The sequence below is a fragment of the Chaetodon auriga genome, chromosome 3 (assembly GCF_051107435.1).
Source record: "Chaetodon auriga isolate fChaAug3 chromosome 3, fChaAug3.hap1, whole genome shotgun sequence".
In the NCBI taxonomy this organism is placed as follows: Eukaryota; Metazoa; Chordata; class Actinopteri; order Chaetodontiformes; family Chaetodontidae; genus Chaetodon; species Chaetodon auriga.
This window is the reverse complement of record NC_135076.1, coordinates 26,671,502-26,693,075: the sequence shown is the minus strand read 5'-3', so window position 1 is coordinate 26,693,075 and position 21,574 is coordinate 26,671,502. Positions and strand designations below refer to the sequence as shown.

Genomic DNA, 21,574 nt, shown 5'->3' with positions numbered 1-21,574 from the left:
AGTTCAATTCAGTCCTCTGTGAAATGTTGGATCTCGTACAAAGTGTATTCTCTGGTAAGTATTCACTAATAACCTCAGTCAATCTTCTGTGTGCCATCATACAGTCACTCTCTGACTTCTCGGCACTGTGTCATCATTTTATGACTCATGACCAAATGACACTGATCTTCCAAAGTGCACTAATAAAAAGTCAAATTCAACTAAAATATGGACCACTGATTCTCCCAATTCAAATGATTGAAGACTTTCCTGATTGTTTAAAGTAAAAAAAAAGACTCTTTGAGGACTCTGTTGGCTTGCATGTCAGAGGGCAGGTTGAATTCCACTTCCCTGTAATTGTCAGCCTGTCTGAATTCTCACCTCCCTTCCTGTTTAGCTTTTCTTCCTCCAGCTTTCAGTTCTCTGTATTTTTCCATTTGAGAATTTGTGTCCTGAGCCTTCCTGAAAAGCTGGAATACTAGACTTTCCTGTGTGTGTACATACTGCACATGTGTACATATATTCTAGAGTAATCAGGAATCTACTGGACAGTCACATGTGAACACCTCCTGGTTTTATTCCAGATGCTATGATTATCATGTTAGCATGTAGCAACCACAGCATTAGCCATTGGTGCAGTATCAAAACTTCTAGATGCTAAGTGCTAACACAGCTACTGTATCAGAGTTAAAATGGCACAGTTCTTCTGTCTGTAACTATAGTTTTGACAGTTGTGACCAAAATATAATGTTTAAGCTTCCTAAAAAGAAAGAGGATAGGATTTGCTGAGGCTAAGAGAAGCTAGCTTAAAAGTGGAGCCTGTTTGCTAGTTTTCAGCTTGTGAGTACTGTTCCTCTTCCTCAGTGTAGTTTGAGTTTGCTATATTATCTCACATATTAAAAACATTTCCAAATCTTCAACTATGATTTGGCATCCTTCTAAACATTTTGCTTCTTTAAAAACAACATGTTAACTGTCAGAACTGTTTTACATCTGAAAACAATGCTGACATTCAACCCAACAATATGACCAAACGTTTTAGCAGGATTTAAACTACGTTCCTCAAACTTAAAGTACTTCTAGGTGCCATTCTTAATATAATATACACAGTAATCAACTGTCCTAGTAAGATACTTGTTTCTACACCTGTGGCTGAAGCTAATCGTGGCTAAGATCAGTTTAGGCTTCTTTCATTGCAGACCATAGCAATGTGCCGATTATGAACGATTCAGCTATTTTAAGTGAACAATGGGAGCCAATTCTTTCTTTTTTAAAAATGAGTACAGGACAGAATAATATGATGCATCTCTAACATGTTTGTTGAAGAAATGTCTCATTTTGGTGACGACTTTAGGTCCCAAACATGGTGCACCGGTTGTCAAGATGATTTAAAGTTTTTATACCACGCAAAATGGTCTTCTGGAAATTATGAGGTTGATATGATTACACTGAATAACTGAAGTGATATATGAGCACAGACACCAATCACAGGTGAAAATATTGCTTCATTTGGCTGAATAACAACAGGCAGAAGTGTGAGTACATGAAGAGCCACCTGAGCCAAATGATTCTTGTCACTGAAAAGACTTTCCACCAACAGTAAACTACAATCCTAATCAATACATGAAGTATTTCAGGAAGTGCGGCTAATTTCTTCTTCGCTTCCACATTAGAGTGTGGAGTCCTGAGGGGTGTAGTCCGCACTGGTTCCCATGGCAGCGCCGTCATTTAAACCGTTGTGCTCAGAGTTCGACTCTTTCTCTCGACCTCGCCGTCTGCGTGCGCTCATCGGCGGGGCCAGCCTGTAGCGACCCCCCGGCTCCCCCCTCTTCGTTTGCCTCTTACGCAAAAAGCAGCGGAAGGTTGTGATTTGCTCGCCTCAGCCCTCCCTCCTCCTGGGGTAACTTATTACGGGAGTTTGCGGGCGGAGTCGGTCTCCCTGAGAGATAAATTGTGTGTGGTACAACTGGTGGAGTCGGGTACGGAACTGTCCTTTCGCTTCTTTCGTGAGGGACAGTCAACAGCCAGAGCCCGAACCAGTCGAACCAAACCGTTAAATCAACCGAAAAGGGGGATATTACCGGGGAGCGAACATGTCGGGGAATAAAGACAGTGACGGCGGATGGAGGACATTTCTGTGGAATTCAGAGAAGAGGGAGTTTTTAGGACGAACGGGGTGCAGTTGGTGTAAGTACTCATTTCCTTGATTTTACCGAATTTAGCGTCTTTGCTGCTGTTGGGAGACGACGCCCCGGTGTCCGCTGGAGCTCGTCTGGCTGACGGAGTGGAAAGTGTCGGAGCTCCGGGGGGATTTTTCTGTTTTTTCCTCCATTTCCTGACTGAACAGACGGCACCTGTTAGATCTCAGTGCCTCGCACACGCTGCGTCGTGACTCCTGGTTTCAATGGAGGCTGTGTGAAGAAGTTAAGTCCGTCAAATGACACAAAAAGTCAGGTGTGAAAAACGAAATGTCACAGTTATCCCAGCAGACACGCCACAGGTCGAATGAGGGGGGGTACGGCTAATTAATGGGGGGAAAAAAAAAAAAAAAAAAAAAGAATTAACTCGCACTATAAATGATTTGTTCCTTTACATATGTGGCTCATAGCTCACATGATTATGACAAAATTCAAATTAGACCCTTAGTTTTGTGTTCAGTAGGACATGATGCCTCATTATCGGACCGTTCATTAACAGACGTCCTTTAGGAAAAGGTCATCCTGAAGGACGTCGTGTGGGCCAGGACCCCCCACCAAACCCCAACGGCCAAAGTTGGGTTTGGCCGTCGCGTCCACCTCTTGTGTGTTCACCCAGCAGTGAGAGTGGAAGAGGAAACAGGACATTTTATTCCTTTCTAATAAGATGAACAGCTAATCTGTGGCTTCAGCATGTAGGCCCCCCCTTTCACTCAAACCCAAGATTAATGGATCCGGCTCTAAGCGTTTTACACTGTTTTCAATACTTTAAGACGAGGGAATGCTCGCCTAATGCGGCCAGCACTGGTTGTTGATTTGATAGGATAACTAGACGTCATTATATGGTGCCAATTAAGCTCGCTAAACCGTTTAACAAAGTCTAAATGGCATTTTTTCCGGGTTCGGCCAGGCGCCGCTTGGCAACATGGTGCTGTGGAGCAGATCACGACTCACATGTCTCAAGGGCCGCCCCCCACCCCCCCGTCCATCTATCAGTTTCTCTCCTCTCTAAAGGGCCTGACTTGAAATCCCATGAAGATTAATTAAAATAGAAGAGTTTATTTCAGAGAGACGATGATTGTCGGACCAAAAAATCGGAGTATCGTCGTTACCGTGGCCGCTCAGTTCGTAGCGAACTTACAGGAGCGACTTTAAAGTGTCGCATCAGCGCAGTGAGGAAGTGTAGTACTGTTAGCACTGCTTGTACTTGTACTGTGAGTGAGTACTACATGGTGGCTGCTGCTGCTCTCAGTCATGAAGAGCCGCGATGTCGCACTAACTAAAACCCATGTAGCTCTAAAAGCAACAGGTCTGTCCGCCTCGTGAGTTGCTGAAACGAGAAGCGGTGCGCGTCAGTAACGCTTGACGGAGTTTGAACTGAACTCCATTTCTGCTCTTTTAAACATGCGACATGTGGGAGCTGACAGTGTCGGACGTGCGGCTCGTTTCGGTGCGTCCAGGCCGTTCGGAAACTCGACGAGGCTGCGACAAAAGGCGCCAGAGCGGAGAGACGGCGAAGGTGTGAATGTGGTGACGGCGCCTTTTCACGCTGCAGCGGCGGTGCGGTGGGGGAGGTGCGCTCCATTCAAAGTCTGCCCTCCGCCGCCAGCAGGCCGCTTTTCTCTGCTGTTTACTCTTCTTAGCAACAGTGCTGATATCTGACATCTGTGGCTACAAAAGGGTGTTGTGTGTCTGCATCTGCCACGTGCACTCACACACCTGAAACCCTGTCCTTTCTTATAAATCTCAGGTAATTGGCTATAAACACGGCCTTGTTGTGCTTTTAATCAGACAGGGACATTACTGAAGCTCACATGAATACTCTCAGGGCCTCACATGGCTGACAAAGAGCGAAAAATTGCTGTAACTCCACACTGTTTTTCATCTGTGTCCAGGGGAGTAAATATAATTTGTTATGCAAATGCAGCTCAGCCACACAGCAGGTGCTCCCTGCAACGTTTTTTAATTTTTACAGGAATCACTTGATAGTATCTCTACACAGATCGTCAGCACAAGCGTCCGTCTATAGTTTCCCTCTCAACAGGTGCATCTCCCTGTACTCCATCTTCAGCTGCAGGCACGCTCTTTAGAAAATAGCTCACCGAGCATTTACACTGATATCAGCCTCCAGCCACACTGGAGCACTGAATCAGAGCTGGCTGTGCCCAGAGTGTAGATTTATAAGATTCATTCAGTTTGTAAGAAGTTTGTAAGATGGCCACTCAAGACAAACGGCCCGTATGCACTGTGCTGCCTGCGATGCATGCGTCTGCCTCTTAGCATGAAATAAAGGGATGTCACTTGGGATCGCATGTGCTTGAACCACTGCTCCTGTGTTCTCGGTGTGTTTGAAATGCAAAAAGTCACAGTATCAGAGCGAGACAAGGCGTGGAGAGGGCAGGCCCAGCCAACTCCCGCAGTCCTCTCAGTCCGCAGTCTGTTGCAGGAGATAAGGTTGTGGAATTGAACCTGTTAACAACTTGCCAAACTGGTTTCGCATTGGCTGATTTGGACTTGCAAATTGCAGCGGGAAGTTATTTGGGAAGGTGCCACTAAAACAGCAAATAAACCAGGAAAGAGACGGTTGATGACGATCTGTTGGAAGCCAGAGTCAGACTGATGCCAGAAGATGGCTGTTTATCATTGACACAACACGTCTATCCTGTAAAAATCTGCCATGAAACCAGATTTCACGTTGAAAGTATCAGGTAGAAGTCGTTGGAGTTTTGGACTTTTGTCACAGATTTCAACTCCCAGAGATGAATGGAAAATCAAATAAACAACTGCAAAATGACGATAGCCAAGTTATTCTTGGGCTGCTTTGAAGATATGCTGTGGGATCAGACTATTAAGTAAGTTTTGGGTTTTTCTTGAGCTTGGCTTGAGCAGTCCATCTCACAGCTGCAGTACGGACACACTGTGGTAAAGGCACATGCAAACAAGAACAACTGGGTGAATCTAAAGGTGGTAAAAACACGTTTTTGCAAACCGAACTCCACTGAAAGCAGGACAACAACAAAAGCTCAGCACAAGTTTCTGTGTGTAACGGTGACACGAGGAGGAGAAAGTGGAGCCTTTGTGTTCAGTTAGATGAGGACACTGTTTTCAAGCCAAACCTGTTGGAAGTGTGGGGGAGGGGTCGGCTGACAGAGCCGCCAGTGACTCATCCTGTTGATCTGGAAGCGCGGCCCTCCTGCCGTTGCATAATTGGGTAAATTTTAAGTAAGGTGAAAGAACCTCGATGTTGCTGTGGCGATTTCACTGCAGGTTATTTGATTTGCTGGTGAAAGTTACTGGAGTTCAAAGCTGTACGATACGAAGTACAATAAACACAACAATCATTGTTCAGCCATTAATGTTCAATGAAGTTTTTTCAGTAGCTCTTTAGCGTGGGGGAAGGACATTAAACGTGGACTTATGTGTGTTATCGAGGCTTAAAAAGTCCGAAGCATTCACAGCTGGAGGTAGATTTTAATTGCAAGTGCTCACAGACGCTAGCTGACTGATAAATCGATTATCTTCCGCTCACATTGATGAACTTCTAGATAATTCTGAAGGTTTTTCTTAGCTCAGTTCTTGAATACTAACAATTTAGAGAAGTAAGAAAACAAACCAGGCTGCTTTTTGGGAAATGCTGCGTTCTGTTCATTCATTCAAAGGAACTTTTGGTGCTTCTTCAAAATGAGAATAACTTTGTTCTTTTGTTGTTCATTGTACTGAAACATGTTTTCTGCTGTGACATTCATATCAGTCTGCTTTTATGAATCGACTTATGGTTTTTGACACCTCAAAAAGTCCAACCAGCAGTTTACAATGAGCTGAAACAACAGCAGCAAATGTGTCACATGTGAGGAGCTGAAATCAGAGAATGTTTGATGACTAATGGTGAAAATGGTTGTATATTTCTCAGTTTGTCTCCTTCTTGTTGCAGCTCTAATCATCTTACACTCTGAATGAAATGTGCCTTTTCCCCTGCAGTTAAAATCATCTTGTTCTACGTAATATTCTACGCCTGCTTGGCTGGAATTTTTATCGGGACCATCCAAGCACTGCTGCTCACGTTAAGCAGCTACAAACCCACCTATCAGGACAGAGTCGCCCCACCAGGTAAACATGCTCTTTGTCTTTCTCGCTCTGTGTGTTTTGGGTGCTGTGTTACAGGGACTGATGTTTCACGGGCTCACACGTTAAAGCAAACAGCTGTAATGGAAAGAGAAGTTCTGCTTTGCTCTGTCTCGGTGGTTAGAAATGTTTTTGGCGAGGATGTAGCTGCCTGTGGCTCATGTAGTTAAAAATGACTGTTGGGGTGTGCCTTTAAGCAGCTACTCTATCAGAAGTCTCTCTGACCTTAGATAGGTTCAGCCATTTTGTCCTTCACTCCTCTCAGCCAGTCAATGTTTCCCCCCTCAGGCTACCGGGGAACTGTTGCAGCTTACACCCACTGTGACTAAAACGATTCATGTGTGCTATGACTGTGTCACAGCACACACATGTTTAAATATAGACACGTGTGGCACTCAGAGTTTGTAGTTTATGCTTTGAAACAATGGTGTAGTTTAGTCCCAGCTAAAACGCCTCTAAGCTTGTTTTTCTGGATTAAAAACATTTAATCTTGTGAAAACATCAAACGCTGCCTCAGTCGCACCGCAAGCATTTCGAAATTTCCTGCAAGCTCGGAGATGGTGCAGATTTGAAGCGCCCAGCCTTCTCTTGTTGTGCCAGTACTTGTTTGCGCAGCACATGCTGTAGCCTTGGCGGTATTTTTAGCAGTCAATGTAAATGACTGGCCTCGTGCACTCGGGTTAGTTTGCCTGCTGTTTCGTCCGTCAGCCTCAGCCACTGGTGACAGTCAAAGAGTAGCCTGGCAGAGAAGCGAGCGCGGAGCGCTTTGAGCTGAAGCGAGTTTCCAGTAGTGGCAAGATAAAGGAAGCAGGGAGTAGTTAGATTTTTTTTTCTCAGCGCTGGAGCCCGCCTCTCACTCTGGGGCTAAAAGTTTCCATTGTGAGAGAGACACACGTGAGAGTGGATGGGTGGGGGCAGGGGACTGGTGAACTTTCACAAGCCACCACTGAAAATCAAGCGGCTAGCGTTAGCTCTGTGCCTCTGCTGCACAAACACCTTGAACCTTGCACATAACTACAGCAATAAAAGGACAGATCGGCGAGCAGCGAGGCTGGGGAAAGGTTGGTGAACATCATGTTTCATTTCACTCCTCTTACCCATCTCATTCCTCCTCATGCCACGCCTTCCTGAGGCCTTGTGCACAAGGTCTGTGGAAAATTACTGCCATAAAGAGCTGACAGAGACCATCTGAGGAAATCCCCAAGACCCTACAGTGTGTGTTGTCCTAAGATAATAGACCTGAGACTCTCTCTGGGTTCTGCAAAGAACAGCTCGCACGCAGCTGCTGTCAGGAACTTCACCTCACAACCACAAAACTGAATAAAACTGTGTTTTTTCTCAAGTTGTCTCATTTAAGTCTGCTAGAATCAATATTTCAATATTTGTTTTGTAGTTTCTAATCAATGTTTTTTGTTTTCCAGGTCTATCACACACACCACGCTCAGAGAAATCTGAAATTTCTTTCACTTTGACTAAAGAGGACACATTTCAGAAGTATACCAACAGCATGAGGAAGTTCCTCGAACAGTATGATTCCATGCGTCAGATTGATCAATTGAAATTTGAAGACTGTGGAGGCAAGTATGAGCCAATCACACGGGCACTGCTTGAAGTGTAACAATACTGTGACAATAGTCAATTAAGATTTGTATAATGAGATCTACAGCCTACACGCTTACAATAGCACTGCTAAAATATTTGATGGGCTTTGAAAGTAGTGTAAATGTTAGCAAGAATGTGCTCTTTGTATATCGTGTTTTCTTCTGTTTTTGGGTCTAATCTGTCTTTTTTGTACCATTTGCAGACACTCCTCAGCCATACAAGGACCGTGGAAGTCTGGAAACCGACTTAGGAGAGAGGAAAGCTTGCCGTTTCCCGAGGTCTCTGCTGGGTAGCTGCTCAGGGGACAGTGATCCCTATTTTGGCTTCAAGGAGGGAAAGCCCTGCATCATTGTCAAGCTCAACAGGATTGTCAACTTCAGACCAAGGGTAGGTTTACTGCACACTTAACGTTACAGCTGTCGTAATCGAAGGTGTCCTCACGCTGATAAAGACACAGTAAACAAACAGTAAACAGCCGTAAAACCAGTGAAGTTTAAACGTGTAAGATTCAGGCATTTTTTGAAAAGCTTTAAGCTAATCGCTAATATTGACTAGCATGAAACATCACCCATCAAGAACTTAACATCTGGCCACGTGACTCGCCAGTCTGACGCCAAAAGGAGCCACGTCTTTGTTAGATGTGTCATAAAAAGGAGAATCCTTCACCTTGTAGAACTAAGCATCATAAAAACACGACGGGAAGCATAAATCAGGCGTAGCTGACACACAGCTGAAAACACACACGGTACACGTTCTTAATGGTCCTCATTACTGACACGCTGCCTGTACGTGGCTGCAGACTGCAGCCTGGATGAAATGGATGTCTCAGTTCTGATGTCACTCAAACTCTCAGCAGTTCGTTGTGTTGCATTGTGGGTAATGTAGCCACCAGATTATGACCAGAAAGAATAACGTGTGGAAACAATGTTTCATTTGGATCCTTGCTGCATTCAAGGTGGCAACATATATAAATATCGTTCTAAATAAACTTAAATCACATGAAGTTGCATCGTGTAAAGCCACATGTTGTCGGCCACAACCAACCTTAGTATAACCACCTGCTCAGGATGCCGTTAATCGACCGGCTCTCTTTTTTTAGGCTCCCTCCAGCAACGACTCACTCCCAGGACCCCTGCAGGCCAAAGCACAGCCCAACCTGATCCCCATCTTCTGCAAGAATAAGGTTCGTTCAGCATGACGGCATCTGGCCAGGTTGCATTCGTACATAAAGAATATTTGTCTGTAGTATCAATGCTGTAAAAAAGGTTAGGCTTCATTTTCAACTGTTGTGTTTGCAGAGGGATGAGGATGAAGGCAAGATTGGAGAGATCAAATACTTTGGCCTGGGCGAAGGCTTCCCTCTTCAGTACTACCCGTACTACGGCAAACTGCTGCACCCCCAGTACCTGCAGCCTCTGGTGGCCATTCAGTTTACCAACATCACTCTTAACGAGGAGCTGCGCATCGAGTGCAAAGCATATGGAGCAAACATCAAGTACAGCGAGAAAGACCGCTACCAAGGACGCTTTGATATTAAGCTCACAGTCAACTCGTGACCTCAGCCATGATAAGCACTCTCATTTTGAAACAAATAAAATGTAGAGAGAGTTAAAGAGTTCAGATAAACACCACTAGTCTTTGAACATTCATAATATACAGGACCTACACTTAATCTGTGTGCTTTACACTAGCTTTTCTGTGTGTTTGTCGAGGGTTAGAATGTAAAATACAAGAGTAGCAATAGCAAATATTTATTCTACTGTACATGAAAATATTCCTTGAGCCATGGGATGTGTTCATCTATTACTGTAAAACTGCAATTCCACTACTGATGTGTAGCGAGCTGTGTTTCTGTCCCCAAAGTATTCATCCTAATGTGGTTTCTATATATTTTTGGAGTGTCCAGTGCTGTAGTCCAGTCCTGTTGTAACCTCTCCTGTCTTCTGTCAGCTTTCGTGGTCCAAGGTGTGTGCGCGTGCACTCGTGTCTGTGTGCTGGTGTGTTAGTTCATGTGCGTGCGTGGGGTGTGTGTTAATGTGCTCTGACTAACTGAAATACTAGCATGGTACTCTGAACCTTTAAGGCCCATGTATGAGTAAATGACTGCGCTCCATGGAATCAGTTTTTTTGTGTGTTTCTTTATCCGAGTTGTTGGAGTTGACTGTGGAAGGATACGTTTGTACACCTTTTCTTTGTTGTTCACCTTTAGCTGTAGGATATGGTTTGATGACATTTCTGTTTGATACTCTTACATCTGTTCATTCTTAATTCATAGTGTAGAGCTTTGTGGGTCCAGCCTAGAAGACTGTCACCGCCATGGAAACAGTGGCAACTCAGTGCTTTGAAATCTGTTTTGCTGGAGACATCACATGACGTGATGCTACTTACTATTGAATGTTTTAGCCATTTTCATGGTGGAAGAATTTTATATTTATGCAGTTGTACATTTTTTTCAAAGTTTAATGTATGAATCCAATACCAAAGTCGCTGGTCAAAAAGTTAGAGGATATCAGAGGCAATGCAGTATCTCAATAAGATGTTTAGTTGGTGTGAAAATACTTAATTCAATGTTGAAGATCAAAACACTTGTCAGGAGTCTGCTCTTGTCACTTTATTTAATCTGCATAAGGCTGAAACAATAAACAGAAAAATGAGACAACTGTGAAGTCTTTGAATATGTAGTTACACGTTTTTTTCCTTTGCATTCACCCATCCAAAATCTTGAAGAAATACTGCACCTGTGAAAAGGAATTGAAAATGAATCTCAGCACCTCCTGATTCAAGCCTTAACGTCAAAGTGTCAGCCAGCCCTTCCTCTGCGCTGTCAGAACAGTGACATTGTGAAAGTTCACAGAGTAAATTCTCCTCTGCACAAGCCCTTTCTTGGCCACGATGTCCCAGTCTTGGGAAAATGGCAGCTCAGTCAGTCACAGGCTAATGTTTAACAAGGAGGCATTTGTCCAAGCCACAGATCAGGAGTTTTCCTGAACAATGACGCTCGATGGGTCAGACCCACTCCCTGCAAAACAATGGTTTTGTTTCAAATTCCTCTGCCATTCTTGTTCTCCTCAAAACCACTGTGAGCTGAGGTTGCCCCAGCCCACAGAGCAGAGTCATGAGACTCGTCTAAAGACACGGCTTCACAGAGTCGGGGGTTTTGTTCTTGGCTAAACGCACGGTAGTTACTTATGCATGGACTGAGGGACAATGAGGAAACCTATTTGGGAGATCAGAGGATGAAATAATGTGGGTGTATTCTGCAGTACATGGGGGTACAGTGTGTGTGTGTCTGACTTAGCACCCACCTCCAGGACAGCGTCTTCAGGGAGGTCTGTGCAGTGGACTGCGTTTTTCACTTTGTCTTTGCCATAAAGAGCACGCAATGTGGTCGGACGAAGATGCCGCGAAATTTCCTGCAGAATGGAAACATCTCGTTTGAGAATCCCTCCCTGATGAGGTTTTATTAGAGTTTCACAAGCAACAACAAGTCCTGTGTGGATGAAACAGTGAGTCTTGAAACTGAACATCCTGTACTGCTGTATGTTACTAAGACACTGTGATTACTCAGCAACTGGACATGTGATCGTGTTCAGGAAGTGAGAAAACACTCAGCAAGCTTGTTAACACACCGAATGGAAGGAGAGCTAACTGTTGGTTCCTATTTACATTTCTGAACGTCAGAAATCATCACAGCACAGCCTCAGTCTCCTGCTGTAACACTGCAACAGGTATTGATATCATGAAGCTTACTACATGTGTCCATACTTTCCCATGATATTCTCTGCTATTTAATGCACCCCTTAAACTGATCAAACACAACGTCAGTACCTTCAGATAAATCCCCATCATGGTGCATGACACACAGACTTAGTTCCCTTTTCATTGCTTTTCTCCAGGCAGCAGCTTTATCTTGAGAGTGTGTCTATTTCAACATCAGACACTCCCAAGGTCAGAGCCGGGCTCTCTTGCCCTTTGCTACTCAGTGCCTCCAGGAAATGCAAGCCTCCCACAGGGTCCGCCATCAGGGGAGGGCCAATATGTGAATAATTACTTAACCGAGGCGGCTATTAACTCTACAGGAATGCAAATGTTGTGTAACATATAGCCCTCCTGTAATATTTGATGCAATGGGAAAAGCAGATCATGTGATGCTTCAGGCTGTGAGAGGTATGTTTGATCAGCAGGGTCAACATCAAAGTGAATATACTTCAAACTGATCAGAACTGCAACTGAAAAGTGTCGTCTTTCTCTGTATCACGGGATCAAAGTACTGTAACGAGTTACGAGGCATTCACCACCTGAGGTTTGCTTTGTCTCACATTTTGTCCAGAGAAGAATCGGACCGTGTTGTACGGCAGGGAAACATTTTCTGTGACAAGTTCTTTATCCTCCCGTGGTTTATGAGAGCACACACAAAAGGCAGGAACAAGTTTCAAGGTCACCGATCAACCGAGCCTTCTCCTCCGAGCCGTTCCTGGTCTCTTCAAAGAATAAGCACGTGGAAAACAATTGTCCAGGTTCAAATGATTCCACTGCACAACAATGAACTATGACAGAAAACAACCGTCGCAAGGTTCAAGGACCATGGGAACTGTGGGTCAACTGACTTCTATTTTAGCTCTTTTTCCAAAAGCCAGACTGACTGGATGACAAATGTGGGAGAATTAACAGTCTGACTTCATACTTATGTTTTCATATATTTTTCAAAAAGGAGGGGGAAAAAATTACAGGAAGTCTGAGACAAGAGAGCCAAGAAACTCTAAAAACATTCACTCATTCAAAGGTTCAACATCTGTAAGATCTAAAATACTGCATGGTGCTGCTTTTATGGAAGATGATACTGACACACTCAGGAGGACCAACAAACGTGTCTACGAGCCGACGATGTTTGACTGGCAACAGTCAATCGACTTGATCTCATTAGTTCAGAGTAACTGGTCAAATGGTTTTTATGGTTCTGGGAGTGGCAACGTTGGTCTGCCGATCGGTCCACCGCAGACTGAAGTATCTCAACTACTAATAGATGGACAGCATGAATGTTGCCATAGACAGTCATGGTCTTCAGAGGATGAGTCCTGCTTACTCTGATGTTTTCTATAGTGTCTCCAGCCAAAATTTGAGTTTAAATTTTAATCTAAAACTAAATACAAGTTTAACCATTGACCGTCTCGTCAGCCTCTGCTGTAGTTTTGGTGCTAATTATGCTAACATGCTAAAAGTAAGGTGGTGGTAAAAATAATACCTGCTTAGCATTAGCATGTTAGTATTGTCACTGTGAGCATATTAGCATGCTAACATTAACATAAGCGCATGCTCAGAACTGCTAGCATGGCTGTAAACTTCCACTTTAGCTTCTCATTTTTCAAACCATTTCTGTCATTGTTAGCATAATGATTTGTTTCTGTATGTTGTGGGCGTGTGTTTCAGGAAACAACACACAGCAGCCTGTTGTTCATGTGTCCCACGCTGCGTTAGGTAAGCCAAAGATGGCAAAGGGGAAGTGAATGGGAGATTTACTTAGTGATGAAAGAATTCTTTGCAGAGAGCTCTGCTCTCAGTAATTACATTAGTTACCCATGAGTGACCTGCAGTCAGGGTTTAATTTGATTTTAATGAGTCCCCTAGTTTGCCGGTCTGAAGTTCTCCTAAGGACTGCTGGCTTTTGTGGACAGTGGCTGGAGCAGAGTGACCTGGTGGTTACACGGCCACTGATCCAAAAGTCTTACGTCTGATCCCTGAAGCACCGCTCGCTTCATTTCGTTAGCGACGGATTCGGTTAACCTTCAGCCACCACTTACAGATAGCTCATAGGGGATTATTGTTTGAGTGTCCTCAAACACTTTTTGGAATCTTCCTTTTTGTGTTTTTATGACTTCATAGTCTTTTATTATTTTATTACTACCACTAAGGCAACTATTACTACTGTGTAAGCACCTCACTTCCTATTTTATTGCACATAAAGATTGACAAGACAAAGAATATTGTGAATTAATTAATAGTATTGACAAAATGTAAAAAAACAGAACATCAGTTTGTGTAATGAGGTAAATCCAGCTACATTTCTGATCTACTCAGATTTATCTTTGGAGGGTACGACGCTGCCCTGAGCTAAATTTAGTGTCATGGCCACCAGCACAGAAAGCTGATATGTTTCTCCCAGAAAGCATTACGTGGATGGGTCGAAAATCAATACGAAAATCCTATTTTAAACAACATGATGGAGGGAAAGCATCTCACTGGAGGCTCAGGGCTATTTGACCTCCTCTTATACTCATCATTTACTGTAAGACAAAGTTGGACAGCACAGCATGCTCACCACCATGCAATGCTGGCATGTGCTGAGGAGCACCAATGATTTATTACGCTGTGGTTTTAAGGGGGAAGTGTGTCCTTACAAACTGTAAGAAAATCAAACCCTATGGGAGAGGGTAGAGGGTACAGTGGGGTCAGGCCTGGCTTACAGAGGACCGTTGTGTCTGTCCACTCTGATATCAGGAAACGGAGCACCGTCTTGGGACTGAGCGAGTGTGAGGGTGTGGAGGTGTCAAAGGCGTCATGTAACTTGTGTCACGTCTTTAGATGCTGCTGCTGTCTTCTGTGAGAAACTATTACAGCTGAACTGATCCACCATCAACTCTAATATGATGAAGTGTATTCGAGGTCATTTAATCCAGCCATGCAGCCGTACGGTCATGTGTTTACTCACACAAGACCTGTGTTGCTCATAGATCAGGCTTCAGTCAAATGGAATTAATCAATAACCCTTACCCATTAAAAACACTCTGACCTCTTCATACAGTCTGGCCTCTCAGTGTTTGTCCAGTCCAATCTGTCAGCCTGATAATGACGTCTGGAATGTCTTTACACGCTGCTTTTGACGAGAACATGTACTGTACTTTGGTACTTAGCGCACACACACACACGCACACACGCACACACACACACACACACACCCCGTCGGTGAACTCATCAGCTAGCCTCGAACACACTGATCTAGTCTAGAACATTTCTTCTCTTAGTGCCGCTGTGACTTTCCATTTATCTAGTATATGACATGAGTGGGTGCTGCGGTTCAGATTATTTGTCAGACAATGCTGAGGTGAGACTGAGGTCACGGACTGATGAAACTGCTTGACCTCCCAGTTAGTCAGTAAAGTCTGAAGCAATCAAAGAGGCTTCGGAGGCTTTGATGGAGGGAGAAGGTTGAGAGCAAGTGACAGCAGCTGAAGGAGAGAACCTCCGGCAGCAGCCTGAACTACGGCGTATCAAATATACTGGAGAATATAGGGACGATTCCCTAACATTTGATTTCTTTTTTCGTGGGCTCTGTGACACTGTGAAGACAAATTTAAGCCATCAAGATCATCTGAAAGACGACAGATTCACATAAAACCCTCTGCAGGGCCTTTGTAAACCAAAGGGGAGGCAGATGTGAAGAGCGTGACTAATAAAAAAAAAAGAGAGGGCGGTTGCAAAGGTTTCATTATTTTGGCATCAATGAGCAGTGGTGTAGTGTCATGTGACCTGGAAATCATTAGCCAATTAACTAACCCCTTTCCTGCTCTGTGGCTGCACTGTGAGGAACTTTTTGGCAGTGGTTTGGGACGACTGATGGTTAAGGACAGGAAGCACAACGAACAAACAAATAAATAAATAAACAAACAATCTGAAAAAGAGGAAATTACAAGACATTAAAAAGCTGCTCTGTTTTTAATATGATTGACAGCTGAGTCACGACAACAGCTGAACTTGTAGTGGTATTATGTCTGTGCGCAGTCTCTTATTTTTCTGGTAGGTAAACAGTGATTTGATGCAGAGCGTCTTATCATTAGATTTCCCATCACGCACTAGCATAGCCCTGCAGCACTGCTTCCACAGTACCCATGAACGCATGCACACACACACACACACACGCGCGCACACACACACACACACACACACACACACACACAAGTGTTTATTTCACATGCCGGCTCTTTTATCTAAGCCTCCAAACATATTTTGTCAGGATTCTTCAAAACCAACAGGTGTGTATTACTTTGTGTGCTCAGCTTTGAGCCAATCACATGTGGGGCTCCTGGGTCACCTGGCTTCCAGATGCCAGGCTTAATGACGCCTCAGCAGATGTGTCCCAGACTGAGATCACAGAGCACAAACTGAACTGAGAAGATTTAGCTCGACACCACAGGATGTAAAAGGAGACTGAGGGAGGACAATAAAAATGTAACACTGCAGCTGCTTTTTTCAGATTACACAACGAAACTCACACAGCAGCAGAAACGCCTGCCTTTCACAACAAGGGCATTTGAAAAACTCTGTTCGAGCGGAGGATGACGGACGGGTGATCATTTAGAGACGATATATTGATTTTCAGCCTGTTCGGTCCGACTTTTGACATTTTACTTGTCGAACAGGCTTCTAATGTAGAATCTAATGCGGAAATAGCAAAACTGTTTGAAGTGGTCTGACTCACTGGATTGGCGGGTCCGCAGAACTCCCTGAACGACTGCGGCGTGTCGGTGCCGTGGATCTCGAGGACCATGCAGGGTCCAGAGCACAGCTCCGTCACCATACTCTGCAGGGAGAGGGTGTGAAATCAGGAATCAGACTTCTTTTGACTCAAATGATTATTCTGATAATGCAACGACTCAACTTCAAACATCTTATGAACCAAATCTGATCTCCACTCGAGCTTAACAAGAGATTAGGCAGTGTTTGTGTTATTACAGTCAAAAGTAACAGCTGACAGAAGTGCGATGCAGGTACTCGCTATGATGGCAAAACAACGCAGTGTTTACACTCACCGGATACTCTGTGACAACACCTTTGTAAACTTCATAGAATTCTTCTGCATTTGCTCGGTCCATGTTGAACTGTGAGAAGGAAATATCGAGCACAACAATGGCTGCTTCGCAGTGAAATACATATATAACAGACATTTTGTGTGTGTGTGCTTTGAACTGTGACAACAGACAAAAGATCTTTCCATAGAAAATGACTCACGAAGAACATCAAGGACATGAAATCACATTTTTGGGGCACTGCATGAATCGGTAATATGCATTTATTACCATTCATGTACAGCACGCTCTGCATGTGGCCGCAGTGATAAGACCCTGATTGATTTATTTTCGTCCTATGACCCAGAATGAGCGTCACATCTGAGGCAAAACGAATGGACTGTGAGAGGTCACTGCTGGCAGCAGTGACACAGAGTTCAATTATGAGGTCAGGTTGTATCAGAGAAAGTCAATGCAGTGCATGTATTCATTACACGAGTGCAGCTAAAATAAATGAGCATATGAGCAGAAAAGTCACGTTCTTGTAGAGGTGAAGAGGCAGACTCTACAGGGCTACAGCACGAGCAAAGGGAATTAAACTTTTACCATCTGAAGGGCAGAGATTTCAAATCCAGCAGCAGATATGGAGTTCAGGATCTTCCCAGTCAGACCTGTGAAAACATCAAAGCTGTTCATATCTGTGAGTTTTTATGAATCCACGGGTTTACACAGCGCGGCCGGTAATGTGTTTACTGCTACAATAAACTCTTCAAGTGATCCCAACCAAAGAATTCCTGCAGCAGCAGCACTCACCGTTTACATCACGTGATCAAATTAATATTATATCTATTTATATTAAATGACTAGTTATTGTTACTGACGGTGCTATGAAGCATCATAACAGTCCTGTTCACATGAGTGTCATCTCATGTTGCCACAACCTCAGATTGTCGTGTCTCCTTTGGACAAAGAACAGTGAGATTGTCTTACAGATGTCCCGTCTATTAGAGGAGAGGGGACATTATTTTTGTCCACGCAGTCGACGCTTTAGAGAGCCAGATACAGAGCTGCGTTTATCGCCGCTGAGGCCGTGCGTTATTGTAAAAACGGTAGAGCCACAGTGACGAATGTGCAGCGGTGACGCTGAAGGTCAGACTGCTGCAGACGCATAATTGAAAGAGGGCGCCAGTCTCATAATCTCAGTCTGACATCCTGATAAAAAGTAGCCTGTGTGCTCGTCAGGCAGGATGCCAGGTGTCCACATTTTCCATTAATTTTAAAGGCTGCTCTGTGAAATCACGACTTTCAGCTTGGACCAGGCGAAGAGTGCTGATGAATCTCTCCTGTATGTGGGTAACTGTTGGGTCACAGTCCCGTTATGAGCGCATTAGGTAAGTAACCACCTCCCGAGTCCTCGGTGCCCTCCACAGGCAGCAGCCGGCTCAGGACACGCACACACAGCGCAGCTCCCAAAAGCAGCTGGTACTGTTGCTAGGAGATCCTATTCTGGGTGCCTGGCAACAGAAGCTTCTCTATTCCAGTCATGTCTGAGTGCGTTTTCAGCCACAACGTCCTTCGTCACCGCAGTGATTGGCTGCGCCGTGTACATGGAGCTGGAGCATAATTTGGCCTCTTAGGAGATCTTCAGGGGAAGCTTTTCATGCTTTGTGTGTTTGAAGTGACCCAGTTTGTGCTCAGCTGGCCACAGCCCTCAGACTGGGTTACTATTTTTGGCTCAGAACAAAGGTGTCACCTGACATTTGAAGGTAAACACTGTGTTGTAGGTACAACACAGGTAACATAATTCAGGACCTTCTTCATTATGCCAGGATTATTCCAGACTGATAAAAACTGACTGAAAATGGGCCGAGTCTGGATGATGGACGCCAGACCAGTCAACCAATTATCAAGAGGGACCAGGACGATGATGATACGTGCTGGTCGTGACCAACTGTTCAAACGAGGTGTCGTAGGTGTAAAACACAGCAGGTTTCTCACCTCAGATTTGCTCAGAAATTGATTTTGTTGGCTCGGAGGACTTTGACAGTGTTTTCAGATCGGCTGCCGTCTCTTTACACCTTGAATATCTGAAGTCAAACGGCAGTCCAGGAAGTGTGTTAAGGAAGCATGTCTTAATTAGACGGTAAACAGTCCAACCTGCTTTAAATGATGTCTGCAGGAGGCAAATACCTTTTAAAGTGGCAGACAACAACAGAGATGTTTGTGGGCTGACACCGTGAGGCACGTCTACTCCTCCTCGGCTACAGGCCTTCAGCAGAAACATTTAAATAAAATGTACTTGACCATCAGGAGGAGAGCATACATAATTAATTTCCCTCTCAGTCAACAATAATGCTGAACGGTTGTGGCTGTTTCATTTGAACTAATAACAAGCAGCAGGTTACAGCTCTTATTTATTTAATAATTCATTACAACACCACAAGTGTTTACTCTCAAGAATAAATGATAACCATCACAAATAACAACGAGCAGCAACTCAAACATCCATCCGGGGAATCTGGAGGAAATTAATTTCATAGCCGTTGCTCAATTCTGCCCTGCGGCCAAACGCTGCATACCCATCCTTCCATAGTTTAATGGGTCCTCTCTCATGGACCTTTCTCACGGCAACATTTCAACTTGTCATAGCAGGACAAGCACAGGTGTAACTACAGTAATAACATTGTTGATGGCATCATTCCAGTGAGGTGTGGCAGAAAGTCACACCAGCAAGCGGCATGCACAGTCCTGGCACTGCTATATGCTGTGTTATCCAGACATTAGTAATGCTTCTACAGGTCAAAATGTCACGAGAAAGGCCAATAAACTGGGAATGAAATAACCTTGAACACATGAATACTATTAATGGTATCATTTCTGCTGGGTCCTTTTAATTATGTTGCTTCTTTTCTGATATTCCTCTTGAATAAACATTGCAGGGAAGGATGTGCAGCTGGTTTTTGTTTGTGAACAAATGAGGAGGATTCCATGATGTTATGCTTTTGAACAAGAGAAAGAGTCAGCAACAATCTTTAGCACGATCACCCTCTTAGTTTAGATCATCTTTAGGGAAATTAACTTTAACTTTTTCAGCTACTGACAGACAGACGTTCAAATTCACGAGCCGCTCAACAGCAATTATTATTTTGTGGGGTTTTTTTAGCGGCATTTAGCTGGTGGTCATTTTCCCACCCTGACGTAAATAAGAGAGAGCACAAATACACTCATGGACACTAAATACAAACCAAGTCCAAATCAGATACCAAACAAAGTACCACTGAGGACAAGCACTCAAATCAGAAATAAAGATTAAATGAATTTACATGGGACCCCGGTGGGCTTGCTCTTCCATGTCCAGGACGACCAGTCCAGGTCTCTCCTCAGTCAACAACTTTGTGTGTGCATACTTCAGCCCTGTCCAGAGAATTTCACATTTCACAGGTCACAGCTCTAGCGGCATGCTCCATGAACAGGGATCAGGGCAGGGATTTGGAAAAATCCAAAGCCAAATTTGGTCACCATGTAGTGCCTCAGTCTGACACAAACACATGAGCAGCCACAGGGGGAAGGGGAGTCACTGCAACTTGCAACTGCATAATTTATAGATGCATCAACAGAATGACCGAGGACCGAGGCAGACACACCGATAGACAGACTGATAGTATGAATACATGTTCCCTACCTTCTGATATGGCGTGAGGTTTGATGATGCAACATGTGCAGTCTGTATAGACGGCTGTATTAGAGGGGCCGTGGCCAATTGTGGATGGGAAAAAGAATTCAAGCTCCTAACAAAACAAACAGGATAAAAACAATTTAGAGTGAGTCATCGTTTCTGGGAAAGGGGAGCAGAGTGCAAGGGCACATTACAAACATGATTAGCGCTAACAGGCTAGCGTCACATCCTTACTCGAGCTGCTGCAGCAAGTGAGTCAGAGCCATGTCCAACATTTTTGATGCCATCTGTTCCAAACTGGGCACGGACACTCTGCGGTGCCTCCCTCTGCGCCACGGCAGAGTCTGCAGGTCCCAGGAGCCTCCTCCAGATAGACATGGCCTCATCACCCATCAGCTCCATGGCAACCACAGGGCCCGAGGACACAAACTGCACCAGGTTACTGCGAAATGGAGCAATGACAGAATAACTCATTCAGGGAAGCGGAATTCCTACCAGCAGTAGGTCAGCTATGTTAATTAACTGTGTTTAAATGTCACTACAATGTCATTAGGATTATTGTCACAGGGTCTGTTAATGATAGTGGCTGGACTCCAGAAATGTTCTCTGCTGGCTGACACCTGCTCAATACTGGCAAATCATTTACAGGCACTCACTTGAAGAAAGGCTTTGACTGATGTTCCACATAAAAGTCTGCCGCTTGGCTCCTGTAATGTAAGAAAATCATAAACCATGGAGTTAATGAGTGGCCAAATTATCTCAAACAGGCAATTTGAACTCGATGTACCAAACTGCTGCCAATGACATTTACAAGGTCAGTAATATTTCTGTCATTTCTTTCCCATGTAAGAGGAAACTGTGTAGAATCTGTCCTCTTGGTGAGTAAGATTAGATAAAAAAAATATAATGTTTTACCACAGCCCTGACCACATTGTCTCTAAAACCCTGCCTACAGCCCAGAATTCAAATGCTTTGATATACTTTCAAGTATTTTCTAATACATGTTTGATCCTTTAATATACCACAAAGTACAACCCCGATTCCAAAACAGTTGGGATGCCGTTAAAACATAAATAAAACAGAGTGTGATCATTTTCTAATCCTTTTTGGCCTAAACTCAACTGAAAACAGGACAAAGACAATAAATTTCATGTCTGAGCTCATCAGCTTAATTGATTTTTGTAAATATCTGCTTATTCTGAATCTGATGCAGCAACACG

At 44.0% G+C, this 21,574-nt stretch overlaps 2 protein-coding genes across 2 annotated transcripts in view; one reads left to right on the top strand and one right to left on the bottom strand.

Moving 5' to 3' along the window:
* The first annotated feature begins 1,672 nt into the window (after nucleotides 1-1,672).
* On the top strand, nucleotides 1,673-10,557 carry atp1b1a (ATPase Na+/K+ transporting subunit beta 1a). The gene is made up of 6 exons (XM_076726609.1): nucleotides 1,673-2,166; nucleotides 6,153-6,281; nucleotides 7,718-7,873; nucleotides 8,101-8,285; nucleotides 8,998-9,081; nucleotides 9,197-10,557. Exons 1-6 carry the CDS (start codon nucleotides 2,073-2,075, stop codon nucleotides 9,452-9,454), a joined length of 906 nt encoding a protein of 301 aa, XP_076582724.1. The 5' UTR covers nucleotides 1,673-2,072; the 3' UTR covers nucleotides 9,455-10,557.
* The window catches only part of nme7 (NME/NM23 family member 7), a 16,113-nt gene continuing 5,033 nt past the window's right edge, over nucleotides 10,495-21,574 (bottom strand). The window contains exons 5-12 of the mRNA XM_076726605.1: nucleotides 21,011-21,061; nucleotides 20,589-20,796; nucleotides 20,361-20,466; nucleotides 17,285-17,349; nucleotides 16,703-16,771; nucleotides 16,372-16,473; nucleotides 11,204-11,311; nucleotides 10,495-10,636 (exon numbers count right to left, since the gene is read on the bottom strand). Of these exons, the coding sequence (XP_076582720.1) occupies nucleotides 10,604-10,636; nucleotides 11,204-11,311; nucleotides 16,372-16,473; nucleotides 16,703-16,771; nucleotides 17,285-17,349; nucleotides 20,361-20,466; nucleotides 20,589-20,796; nucleotides 21,011-21,061 (742 nt within the window). The 3' untranslated portion in view covers nucleotides 10,495-10,603. The remainder of the gene's footprint in view (nucleotides 10,637-11,203; nucleotides 11,312-16,371; nucleotides 16,474-16,702; nucleotides 16,772-17,284; nucleotides 17,350-20,360; nucleotides 20,467-20,588; nucleotides 20,797-21,010; nucleotides 21,062-21,574) is intronic.